General features: G+C 35.4%; 1 protein-coding gene across 2 annotated transcripts; it reads right to left on the bottom strand.

The window, feature by feature from the left end:
- Nucleotides 1-10,403: 10,403 nt before the first annotated feature.
- On the bottom strand, nt 10,404-13,498 carry LOC131949384 (elastin). Of its 2 annotated transcripts, none has more exons than XM_059311261.1 (6): nt 13,375-13,498; nt 12,956-13,105; nt 12,740-12,852; nt 12,359-12,510; nt 10,982-11,381; nt 10,404-10,747 (listed from the first exon to the last, which is right to left on the bottom strand). In XM_059311261.1, the coding sequence occupies exons 2-6, from the start codon at nt 13,083-13,085 to the stop codon at nt 10,622-10,624; spliced, it is 921 nt and encodes a 306-aa protein (XP_059167244.1). In that variant the 5' UTR covers nt 13,086-13,105; nt 13,375-13,498; the 3' UTR covers nt 10,404-10,621. The 2 variants fall into 2 exon arrangements, with proteins under 2 accessions (XP_059167244.1, XP_059167238.1); XM_059311255.1 differs by having other exon boundaries at nt 13,290-13,461.
- Nucleotides 13,499-13,708: the final 210 nt, after the last annotated feature.

The following is a 13,708-nucleotide window of genomic DNA, read 5'->3' as shown; positions in this document are numbered from 1 at the left end:
CTCAAGTTATAGGCTTTTGAAAAATTCAAAGTAGAAAAAGTACCACTTCCGTTTATCGGAAATCGCTCAAAAGTTGATACGGATCTACAATTTTGATAAAATACTTATATATATAAAACGTCGAGATTTGTAAAAATCTCGATTTTTTTTTTTGCAAGATTACAAGACTTTCTCTATACTTCGTATATACGAGAAAGTAAAAAAGCATCAAGCTCTATAAGCATCAGAAAGCAAATTAAGGGGGAGTGGTAGTCAATTTTTTCAACTAAAATAACATTTGTATATCTTATTTTTTGTTATTTTGATATCTTGTGAAGGTTGACATCGAACTTTATTTTTAGTAAGTCATGTAAGCTTGCTGTTTTCCCCAATAATATTATCGGAATAGCAGTTATTTATCAAGGTTATTCATTATTTTGCTAATACACACATTTATACGATAAAATATTTAGACAATGAAACTTCATTTTGACTTTTTTCCTTTTTGTCAATTTTACCGTATAGAACACGGGGGACACAATTTAACTCAAAATGTTCCAATCAGAAATACTTGAAATGGCTACTGTATGCTGCGAACATATGTATCTACAAATTAGTAGAAGGGTTTGGCTGTACTTCAATTGTTAAAAAAGTTGTGAAAGTTTCAGAGTTGTTTTCAAAGAAAATCAAATGAATTTTTTAAATACATTTTAAAAATTTCACAAAAAAATTCATTTTGTAAGATATCAAAATTTCCCTTCAACAAACCGTCCTCTGTCATGTCTACTGGGAATGTGCAAAGTTATATTGCATTGTTTTTAATTATCTTTAAAGTTATTTTGTTTCTACTGTGTACCTAAAAACTGTTAAATTTGACCCCAAATTTCGCTATAAATGTATAAATGTGCCCAAATAAATACAATATTATAATGTTTAAAGTATTTTAAAGTAAATACAATTTTTTTAAAAAGCTAGTATCTTATAATTTGTGACAAAATGTGTTTTCAGTACCCGTCCCCCCCCCCCCCCCCCCCCCTTAAAATAGAAGATTGTAAAATGAAGTATGTTTAGCGCATGACCTCGTTTACTGGTTTCTTTATTTTAATTGGACAATTTTATAAGGGATGCTCAGCGCATGAGAAATAAAGCGGGAGTGATCTCCCCTAAACGTTCTAGAATATTCTTACCTAACACTACGGGGATGTCAACTTGGAATATAGACGTGATTTTTCATCAATTTTCAAATATTTAACTTTTTAAAAATAGAATAGAATCTCGTAGAAAAAGAATTGCGCCTCTTATGAAGAGCAATCAATGTGTGTACAATATTGCGAAACATTAGTACTTTATCAAGAAAACTTTGTTTAATTTTAAAAAGTTAATTAATCATTTAATTAAGTAACATTTATGTAATAATACATTGTCTTCAAGTTTTGACTACATGGAGAGGTTAAACAACTCGTGTATTCGAAATTTTGCTCGCAATTTTCCGATCATGACGGACGAAAGAAAGGAATCAAATTAAAAATAAATGTATATGCGTTTATTCTTCTTCTTCTTCTTCTTCGTTCTTAATTATTAGTGTTGAAGGGGATCGAGATTTATCTGCCAGTGGGTTTGAACTCGAGGCTTTATTCGAATTTATCAACCATGAGCTTTTTGCCGACTCGACCACGCCTCCAACACAATTAAGCGTTACGTGTCAACTGGTTTTGCGCCATTGAGGCCATTGACTCCGATTTCAGCCTGCTTTTCTTTTTGGATTTGCTTCCATAGCCTTTGTCCAACCAAGAACAAACTACAAGGCAGCAGTTGTTTTAATTTCGGAGTTGTCTCTCCTAGAAGAGTGGCTGTCCCCAGCTAACGAGCCTCATCTGCCCGAGGGTTCGAACTCGAGACTTTTCGGTTTAGCAACCATGAGCTTTACCGACTCGACCACGCCGACCCCTATGCGTTTATTGAGAAATCGGAAATAACGTAAAGTACTAGTTCCGGTCAACGGGAATTACTAAAAATTTGATCGAAAACAGAGAATTAGATCTTTTATGTGAAATTTCGTCTATCTAACAGAAACAGTATTCAAGTTAAAGGCTTTTGAAAAACCATAAGTAGAACAAGTTCCACTTCCGGTTACCAGAATTCCCTGAAAAGTTAAAACTTAACTACAAATTTGATATAGTACTTATAAATGAAATTTCGGCAACCTAGCTGTAACGGTACTCAAGTTATCGTGTTCACAGACATACACACATCCACACACATTGTTAAAATTTCAGGTGATTTTTGTTCACGATTACAATACTTCCTGTATAATCTGTAGACGAAAAAGTTAGAAGAAAAAAAAGCCCACCAAATGGTAAAAGGAAAAAATTCAGTTTTCGAAATATTTTGAGAGGACTCCCGATCGAAAAACCCTGGGCATAAACCCCTTGACATAACCCTAACCCTAACATAAGCACTCTGAAACTCTCCACCCCCACCCCCATCCCGTGACATAAATTCCATCAACTAAAATCCAATGATTTAGGTTTATATTGGTAAATAGATCTACTAATGACCACGAAAACGAAAATTAGCAATATGAAAATATATACTAGTTATAATTTTGTATTTTATTTATTTAATACAAAGACACGATGGAGAGTAATTTTCCCTTTTTTTTATTCTGGTCCGCACCAAAAGGTAGAATATTTTTTTATTTGAAACTAAGGACACCCTAAATGTATTAGAGGCTTATCAGCACTGGTTGATGGATCAAAACGGCTTGCATTATTTCTCAACTGTGAATTGTCCACGCACTCAGTATTTCTTTCAGGCACCTACCCGCCTTCACACATGAACAAAATAATATCTATCTATATATATATTAGTGTCCACCCTTAGGGCAAAATTATGAAAGAAACACTGCATGTACTGAACAATAGTCAGATTTATGGTATGTAACAAAATACAAGATACATATACAGCAACAAACCTCTAATTTAATTAGAGAGAGACACTTTAATTTTAAAATCATTATATTCAAATTAAAAAGAGAGGTGACAAGATAAAATAGTAGCTAGCGATCGCTTGATTAGGGGACTGTCGTGGATGAAATGTCACTTCACGCATCGTGAAATCAGACAACTATCACTTCACGCCTCGTGATATCAGACAACTATCACAAGCTGCTTTACGAGTTTTAACGCAAATAATTTTAGTCTTAGTTGTAGTCTCATTCACGCCGAATTTTGACAATAGTAGAACCGAGTCAAGTTAGTAAAGACTATTAGGGCAGATAAATGTGTTTTTAAAGCAATGAAAATAAGGGGAGGTAACAAGATTAACAACTAGCCATCACTTGATCAGCTAGATGTCGTCTATGAACTTCGGTTGCTTTTACGCCCGATAACGGTCACGTGCTTTGCGAAAGGGCAGATATCGACTTTCAGATATCGACTTTCAGATATCGACTTTCAGATATCGACTTTCAGATATCGACTTTCAGATATCGACTTTCAGATATCGACTTTCAGATATCGACTTTCAGATATCGACTTTCAGATATCGCGAGCTACTGGTGGTATTTGAAAGCAATATTTTAGTGACTAAAATATGTAAAAGGTCACAAGAACGATCAAAGCTGTAAAGATAAAAAGAAAGCCAATTAGTTATATTTTCTTATTTTCACTACATGTAAAAGTTTATTATTAGAAAGTGTTTTTTGTATTTGTTTTATTTTCAACTGCGTTACAAAGTTGTTAGTGAATTCGCTATGATGCGAATAATTGAGTCTGCGTTGGCCCTCGTGCCAAATGAAAACATCTAAGAAACGCGCGCAATCTTTTTAAAATGTTAATTAATTTAAAATGGGAATTGATACTAGAATGTTTTTTCTTATGTTTGTTTTCTATTTAATTAGGAATGTTTTGTTCCCACCGTCGTTAGTATTCTATCGGGAGGTTGTAATACAGGGGGCTTATGATGCTGGTGGGGGGAGGGGGGTATGTCCTGGGGTGGTGTCATGACCGAACACCTTTTAAGGGTCCATGTGAAAATAATTAACAATGTCAAGTAATTGAATAAGACTTGCGGTATCTTCCGATTATCACAATGTTTTATCAGTTTGGGCGTTATTCTAAATGTACTATACCTGTTGATTAACCATTGAGGCGTTAAATCTAAACCTAAGATTTCTTGGATCCTAGTAGTTATGGAATAAACTTTCCCTGAAAGAAAACTTTTTAAAATAAACCGGGAGTGATCTCCCCTAAACTTTCTCGAATATTTTTATATAAAACAACAGGGGATGGGAACTCGGGCTATAGACATGATTTTTAATCCATTTTAAATACTTAAAGTTTAAAAATAGAATAAAATCTCGTAGACAAAAGAAGTGCACACCAAGCGAACGCCAAATAAAAAAGTGCATATTAGTGCGCAATATTATTAGTACTTTAAAAATTTACATTAGTTTTTGAGAAATCGGAAGTAGCGTAAATTACTACTTCCGGTCAACGAAAATTACTCAAAATTTAATAGAAGGTAGAAAATTAGATGTGTTACTTACATGTGAAACTTCATTTATCTATCTGAAATAGTACTCAAGTTATAGGCTTTTGAAAAATTCAAAGTAGAAAAAGTACCACTTCCGTTTAACGGAAATCGCTCAAAAGTTGATACGGATCTACGGTTTTGATAAAATACTTATATATTAAATTTCATCAACCTAGCTGTAACGGTACTCAAGTAATCGTGTTTACACACAGACACATACACAGACAGACAGACACACAGACATACGGACAGAATTGCAAAGCCCAGTTTTTCAGACTCGATTACGCCTAAAACCTTTTAATTTTGATAAATCTGGATTGATAATTTTTGCCCGATTAAAATAAGTCCTCTATACTTCGGGTGTGAAGCAGGACTGAGGTGTAATACGGTGAAAATTGTTAAAATTTCAAGTGATTTTTGTGCACGATTACAATACTTTCTCTATACTTCGTATATACGAGAAAGTAAAAATCATCATGGCATTATGACATTGCATTGTCATCGGATCTAAGCCTACAAATGAAATTTGAAACGAATTGGTTCATTAGAAGCAGAGGCGTAGCGAGGGGGGGGGTGGGGGGGGGGGTGGGGACCGCACCGGGTGACACCATTTAGGGAGTGACACCAAGGCAAAAAATAGCAAAGTATATAGAGAAAACTTTGATGGGGGGGGGGGGGTGCAAATCGAAAGTTTGAGGGAGGGGGCTGCAAATCGAAAATTGAAACTTTGTCCCTGGGAAGGGTCGTTACGCCTCTAGGTGGGGGGTTACACCATAAAGTGCCGCACCGGGTGACACCCGACCTTGCTACGCCACTGATTAGAAGCTGATCCCCCTTGACGGACGAAGATGTACAGAAAACATTAACCTTTTCGGAAATATTTTTCTATTCTAATTCTTGGAATAAAACTTATATAATTCAATGTGAAATGCAAAAGCACAAGTAGGCCTATATATTGCTCGTTGAGGACTTTTTAAAGAATTGTGCATTGCAATTAAACAAACCATTATGAAAGAAGTTGTTTAATGTTATTTTAAAATTAATTTTTAAAAATCACAAAAAACGTATAGAAAAAAAGCAAATGTTGTTTAAGTTTCTAAAGTATGACTAAACATGCACCTTAAGCCTGTAGCGACTGAAATAATGTTCGAACCTCGCCCGCCCCACTCCTCTCTTCCCCCGCCCACCACACACCTCTCTTCCCCATCCCCCACCTGCCCTCTCAGGTTGTCTTAATGTCTTGGCAAAAACAATTTTCTTTCGCCTGGAGCCACTCGTTTGTGAACTGATTATCCATAATGGATTTCGTTCCCCCAGTTCTCCGACATGTCATGATTTTAACTCGTAAACCACATGATTGATTGCTGACTTTTAAACGTTAATAATATAAACACGATTTACACACCTAGGATAGTCATCGGGAAATTATTTTTAGCATAAGTCATATATATATATATATATATATATATATATATATATATATATATATATATATATATATATATATATATATATATATATATATATATATATATATATATATAAAGAACAAAACTATTCATCACAAAAAAAATAAAATGCTACGCAAAATATAAACAGAACACAACCAAAGACAAGAAACGCATCACAATCTGTTTTGTAGTCCCTGTAAAAAACAATATTTGACATAAATGAATATTAATTAACACAAGCGAACTAAGGTAGAGATGAAATAATTACTCTCTTAATTTAGACATGTAGGCCTATAGGTCTACACATTTAATTATAATTGTCAAATTTAACCAGATCAATAATTACTTTATTACTTAATTTTAGAAGCTTTTTACTATGTTTTTACAAAAAAATGATGGTCTTCTGTCAGAATTAAATATATTTAATCAAAAACGCTGAAACATAACAGTATAAAGCCACGATTTGATAAGTTAGCCACTATGTAGGCTGTAGATCAACTTGCGACGAATGTGATATTTAGGGTACATATCATGACGGTTTTTACTTCGTAGATTCAGTAATGTGTTTACTTTTTTGTTTGCGTGTGTTTATTTAATTATTCTCCGAAAAAGGCGCTACTAGCATATCCTAGCCGTTATCGGCTAAGTTATGCTCCACGCATTTAAAGCAATTCCCAATCTTAAATGTTTATGTACATATGTTTGTTTTTTTACAAATTGTTTTAAGAAAAATCAAAGAGATTTATATAATGCAACGCACAAAATAGCAACCGCTCGTGATTCTAAATATTAACCTACACATTACCTGACTCTCCTCAATTACACGGTTCGTTATACAAATATAGTAAGCATCAAAAAAACCGCTGTTTACTTACTTCCCCTCACCTCGTGATACAATTAAAATAGACAAAAATAAAATATTGGAATTGTATCATGTAAGAGTAGATAGCTTTTTACACCGTAAAAGTAAACAATTTCAAAGGATAAAATTAACGTAAACAGAAATAAACAGAGAATACTCTTATATAACACTACGGGGGATGGCAACTCGGATATAGACAATATTTTTAATCCATTTTTAATTGCTGAAACTTTTCAAAATAGAAAAGAATTTCGTAGAAAAAAGAATTGCGCACCAAGTTAACGCCAAACAATATGTGTATAATATTGCGCAATATTATTAGTACTTTGTAAATTCACATGCGTTTTTTTTTTTTTGAGAAATCGGAAATCGCGAAAATTACTACTTCTGGTCAACGGAAAATACTAAACATTTGATAAAAGGCAGAGAATTAGATCTTTTACTTATATGTGAAACTGCATTTAACTGTCTGAAATAGTACTCAAGTTATAGGCTTTTGAAAAACAAAAAGTAGAATAAGTTCTACTTCCGGTTACCGGAAATCGCTGAAACGTTGTTAAGAAACTACAAATTTGATGTAATATTTGTATATTGATTTTCATCAACCTAGCTGTAACGGTAATCTAGTTATCGTGTTTACAGTCAAACACACGCAGACATACGGACAGAATTGCAAAACCTAGTTTTTCCGACTCGATTACGCATAAAACGTTGAAATTTTGATAAATCCGCATTTATTATTTTTGCCCGATTAAAATAAGTCCCCTATACCCCGTAGGGTATATGATGAAGTACTGAGGTGTAAAACGATGAAAACTGGAAATTTCATGTGATTTTTGTGCACGATTTCAATAATTATACGAGAAAGTAAAAATGAAAAAATTGCATAACGTTTCAATAACAAGCTTTTATGTAATAACTAGCCATCGGTACCCGTTTCACGCGAATTATAGGCCTATATATTTTAAAATGTTGTACTTGTTTCAGAAAAATAATTTATGAAATAGTTATTGGCAGTGGCGGAACTAGAAAAAAGGGGCCACCCCGCAAAAAAACATTTTAGGCCCCCCCCCATATAAATATATAGGCATATATATATATATATATATATATATATATATATATATATATATATATATATATATATATATATATATATATATATATATATATATATATATATATATATATATATATACTCAAACACAAAATACGAACATAGGATACTTATTGCTGGCCTGTTCGTGTTATGAGAAATACGTGGTTTTTTTTTAATAAAACAAATTACAACATCATGTCTATTATTGTCATGTAAGTGCATTAATCTGTTTTGTGAAAATCAGTTTTTTATTATCTCTGCCGAATTTCCTCTAACCTCATCGGTCAAAAGAATATAAAACATGAAAGCTTTCTGTAAATAATGGTGTCTCGTGTCATGTTCGTTTTTATGTTTTTTTGTATTTATTTTATTAATTTTAAATACATTTTCTTTCTATACAGTGTCATTCTTTAGTAAGTAATTTATAAACAAATAATAATAAAGAGAAGTAATTGCTTTTTAATTTATTTAGTACAAATCTATTAAAAAGAGGCTTATGAGCATCACTATTTGACTATTTAAAAAGGGGAAATAAGTCATGGAAGTGGTTTGAACGTTTGCTTATCTTTGATAAGTTTGATTGTAGGAGAAAGAGGACTCGGCTTTCACAGTGGTTTAAAAACGAAGGAAAAATGAGCGTTGGGTGGTGTCTATAGAATAAAGATAATCCAACCGCATCTACGGTAATCTTTTTTACAAAACAAACATTAAGTCAAAAATGCAAGAACATTTTTTGTTTTAACTATAACAATTTTTTATGGTCGGCCGTGGGCCCCTAAATGGCGTGCCCCCCCCCCCCCCCGCATTGCGGGGTCTGGCGGCACTGTAGTTCCGCCCCTGCGCCCAGGTAGGGCGCGATTTTTTTTCTCTATATACGGTATACAATAAAGTCGTTTGCGGTTTGACACCGTTCATCACATCGCCGTCAAACGTTGTGTAATTGATATGAACAGTCCAGGGGAGGTTTCTGCAAAAAAATTCTTTTAATTTCGCAAGGGCCGCGCCCCGGGAGGGTGAGATTTTTCTCTATTAGTGTATATGAAAAAAATAAAAGCGGATTGTGGTTTGACACCGTTCATCCGAGTTCCATACAACTTTGGGGGAGTTGATGAGAATACTCCAGAGAAGGTTTCTGGGGGGGGGGGGTAATTTCACACAAGCGGCTCCCAGCAGGATGCGATTTGGCGCCCCGGTCTTTCCCGTGAGCCTACGTTCGTTTTAAACTGTTAAATTGAATCAGGCGCGTTGGCCGGCGCCCAGGCATGGTGCAATTTGGCGCCCAGGGTTATCTCGTGAGTGCTATGGCACCTACATTAGTTTTAAACAGTGCGATAGACTATGGATAAGATGAGGCGTTTAGTCATTCACTAAATTGAATCAGATGCGTTCACCGGCGCCCGACAGGGTGCAATCTGGCGCCCCGGGCTATACCGGTGGCGCTATGGCAAATATTTTCTTTTTAAAGAGTGTAATAGAATATGGATAAGAAGTAGTATTATAGTCGTTCACTAAACTGAATCAGGCGCCTCTGACCTCGCCCCGGAAGGGTATGATTTGCCCAGGGCTTTTTCTACCTAGAGTGATTGGAAATTTTGATTTTGTTTTACACCCGGAAATCAAACAACAGCCTACAGGCATTCTTGTTTGCTCTATAACATTGTATACATATTTCTACCTTCGTCAGTCGATGGTCTTTGTTTAAGTGCTTGAGATCAGAGGCGTAGCGAGTAGGGGGGGGGCGCCGAACCTAGGGGGCGTCAAAATGGGTTGGAAAAAAAATTAAAAGCTCATTTTAGCTGCAGTCTTGTATTATAAATATTTAAAAATTTATGGGGGGTCGGGGGGGGGGGGGCGTCAAATTGTAAGTTTGTCCCCCAGGCGCCGGGAAGGGTCGCTACACCTCTGCTTAAGACACTTATCTTGTCTTCTAGGCAAACAAACACAATTGAATTTTATTTAAAATGAATCGACGCCTTTTAATATTCACACATTTATTTGTGTCTTATGTTGGTGTCTATTTCCAGGTTTCACGAATGTCAAACAAATGCTCTAATGACAATGAAGTGATTATCTATATAGAATCAGAGGTTGGAAACTTAACTACATTGTGTGTGTATGTGTGTGTGTGCGTGTGTGTGCATGTGTGTGAGTGTGTGTCACAGAATCAGGTGTACTCTACTTCGGCCTCATGGTCTTCCGGGTTTGAATGGATAACTCTACACTTTCAATGAGACTAAGTTTAAGTCTAGTCACATGTGGCCTTCTTTTATAACAATGTGTCCTCTGGTATCGAACAGTTGGGAAATTAAACAGTTAAAAATGGCACTATTATGGACCACTGTTTTGTTTCCTGCTTTTCTTTCCTTAGATTAAATTTTTAAATCACTTTTTGATTGAAGTTAGCAACCCGTTTTTTTAAATATAAACGAAAATTAAAATCTTATTTGGTACAAATAAATTGGAATAAGTGAATCAATATTTTTAAAATTACTTTTAATTAAATTTTACATGTTCAAAAATATTCTCGACAATTGGTTTTCTTGTTGTCCCTAGCAACGACATCTAGTATGTAGCTTCGAGCTTGTTGATTTTTGTTCCTTGTTGTATGCAACCGCTGATGTGGTACAGCCAGATCTTTGGGTATGTGGTGGTACAGGAATGTTGAGAGATTTAGCAGCTACTCTGGAAACTTGTTTAGTAGCCGTAACTAACTGACAGAGTTTGATCCCCGCTGTCGTAGTGAAGAGCACAGCATGAGAGGATTCCACCTTCACAGACAGCCTCTCCGTACTTGTTCTCAATGGCAGCGTCAGGACACACCTGTCAACATACCATTTTACTTTACATTTTTATCTCAATGCAGAACACAACATAACATTATCTATTTGCATAACACAACAAAATATTATTATCCCAATGCATCACACAACATAACATTATTATCTCAATGAGTTTAAAGGTGACAATGGTAGGCATGATGTTTTTTCCCACTAGTCGTTTAAGTGTTGTTATCTATGACTACACATAGCTTACAGTTTATATATGGCAACTTACGACAACTCCACGTCCAGCCAGCTCCTTTAAACTTGAGAAGCCTCTGAGATTGTCAATGTTGATCTCTGAAGCTGTGCCTGGCGTGAGTTTGACTTTAGCGATGACACCGGGAACATTATCTTCATAAGCAGCTTGTCCGTACCCGGCTCCTGCAGCTGGGTAAAGAGATCCGACTCCGGCGAAACCTCCCATTCCACCGTAACCTCCGGCTCCATAGCCAGCACCATAACCGCCAATACCACCCAAACCACCCATACCGTATCCAGAGCCATATCCAGATCCATATCCTCCACCATATCCAGCACCTAAGCCAGAACCGAACCCACCGCCGAGACCGTAACCACCGCCGATTCCAAGGCCGACTGGTCCAAGGCCGATTCCTCCATAACTAGATTGCCCTCTGTTGACATGTTTGAAAAATTTACTTTTTTTACTTTCTGGTATATACGAAGTATAGAGAAAGTCTTGTAATCGTGCAAAAAAAAAAATCGAGATTTTTACAAATCTCGACGTTTTACACCTCACTGATACGGAAAAACATAATTTTGCAATCTTGTCCGTATGTCTGTGTGTCTGTGTGTCTGTATGTCTGTGTGTCTGTGTGTAAACACGATAACTTGAGTACCGTTACAGCTAGGTTGATGAAACTTCATATATAAGTATGTTATCAAAATCGTAGATCCGTATCAACTTTTGAGCGATTTCCGTTAACCGGAAGTGGTACTTTTTCTACTTTGAATTTTTCAAAAGCCTATAACTTGAGTACTATTTCAGGTAGATAAATGAAATTTCACGTGTAAGTATAAGATCTAATTCTCTACCCTCTGTTAAATTTTGAGTAATTTCCGTTGACCGGAAGTACTAATTTACGCTATTTTCGATTTCTCAAAAAACGCATGTAAATTTATAAAGTACTAATAATATTGCGCACTATTACGCACATTTTGTTTTGGCGTTCGCTTGGCTCGCAATTCTTTTTATTTACGATATTCTATTCTATTTTTAAAAGTTTATGTAATTAAAAATCATGTCTATATTCCGAGTTATAAAAGAATATTCGAGAAAGTTAAGGGGAGATCACTCCCGGTTTATTTATTTTATTGCTCTTGTGTCAAATTATTAAACTCCACTAAACTTGTTTACACAAATTAAGAAAGATGTAATCAGTGACGATTCAAATTATTTTGAAATAGCATATAAAATACATGAAAGCTTACTAGTTTCATATGCACGTTTATAAGATCTCATTCGGCGTTAGAATTAGACTCGCCTTTTTTTCGGCATAAGATTGTTGAACAAAAGTGAGCATTTATATTACGCTTTGTTTAGTGTTTTCTGGTGGGTGTTTGAAGAGATCGTGATAAATCTACAACTTACGAGTAAAAGGTACCGAAATCTTCAGCATAGCAGCCTCTCTCTGGTCTAGCTCGCTCTGTGAAGGCAATAGACACGGATCCGCCGACCAAAGAGAAGAGATCAATTGATGCTGAAAGACCTCCTTGTTGAAAGGGAAACAAAGCGGGGCCCATCTGAGGGAAGAACATCATGTTCGTAAGTCGTTTAGAACAGAAAGAGATATGATGTCATTAGAAACGTTATGACTACATGTTAGGGTGGGGGAGTTGAGGGGGGGGGGGGGCAAGTGAAAATTGTCAAAGTCTAGAGCTTTACAAAGTTAAATCATGTTACTTTACTAACTTAAAATACTGGCTTGACTGACTTAAAATATTTGAGTTTTACTACAAATTTTAAGCTTACCCCGCCGTATCCTGCTTGCTTATCTTTTATAGTAACTGCAATGGCATTGACGATTCCCGATGAAGGCTTATAGTGATCGGTGAAGTTCACAGCACAAGTTAGAGTCAACGGCCCTGGAGAACATAACATCATAATCAAACGGAGGGACATCGCCGTTTTGATATAACATAAAGCTATATAAACATGCAAGTGTCATTTAGGATGAAAATAATTTACCTTTTACATAGCCTTTAGCAATTGGAATTCCTGGGTAAATTGGCGCAATGCCGAATCCAGCAAATGGGGAAATAGCATGGCTGCCAAGGATGGTTAGTGTCACAAAAGAGAGGATGAATATCTTTGCCATGGTTATGTTTAACTTATTCTCTGTGAAAGCAAAAATTAGGGGAATGATTTATTTACAAAGGCTAAACAGTTCCTCTTTATATTCTTTTAAAAATAAATACGTTTCTAGCTGAATTTATTTCAGATAAATTGATTTCATGAAATATTTTCTTTTCATAATATGCTGTAATGTTTTAGATTACTTAGAATGTTCTTTATACTTCACCTGTTAATTTACAAGTACTAAATTGACTGTAGTGTATGGTCTAAAATGAGTGAAAAATGTAGTCGTGTTGTTTAGGACGTCCTACCTCCAGCTGCTGTTGTTTACTGCTATCACGGGTTTACCTGGTTACAAGATCTCCTCTGTAACGATGAGATCCCCACCGGCGCTGACAATTTATACCAGCAATCACGCCTCACCCTCCATTAGGAAACGATCACGATTTTAAACTTAATAGATTTTAAGGAAAGGCTGATGCCTTTAGGCTTTAGATTCTAGGATTGGTCGTATTTTTTCACTCTAAAATTGATTTTGGAAGTGTCAAAATGAATCATGTGTTGATAGATGCATGTACACACACACTTTTGCGACTTTACTAAGATTATATTTTTAATTTTAAAAAATTCAATACCAGAGATATT

The sequence above is a fragment of the Physella acuta genome, unplaced genomic scaffold (genome assembly GCF_028476545.2).
Source record: "Physella acuta isolate Inbredline_101_S28 unplaced genomic scaffold, ASM2847654v3 ptg000061l, whole genome shotgun sequence".
Lineage (NCBI taxonomy): Eukaryota > Metazoa > Mollusca > Gastropoda > Physidae > Physella > Physella acuta.
This window is presented reverse-complemented; position numbering and strand designations above follow the sequence as displayed.

What these genes read in the sequence shown, in the direction of transcription:
- LOC131949384 (XM_059311261.1), bottom strand. Translation starts at nt 13,085, where the DNA reads ATGGCAAAGATATTCATCCTCTCTTTTGTGACACTAACCATCCTTGGC. An exon ending in TGCTAAAGGCTATGTAAAAG is followed by an intron (nt 12,853 to 12,955) that starts GTAAATTATTTT and finishes TATGTTCTCCAG; the next exon opens with GGCCGTTGACTCTAACTTGT. An exon ending in AGCAAGCAGGATACGGCGGG is followed by an intron (nt 12,511 to 12,739) that starts GTAAGCTTAAAA and finishes TTCTTCCCTCAG; the next exon opens with ATGGGCCCCGCTTTGTTTCC.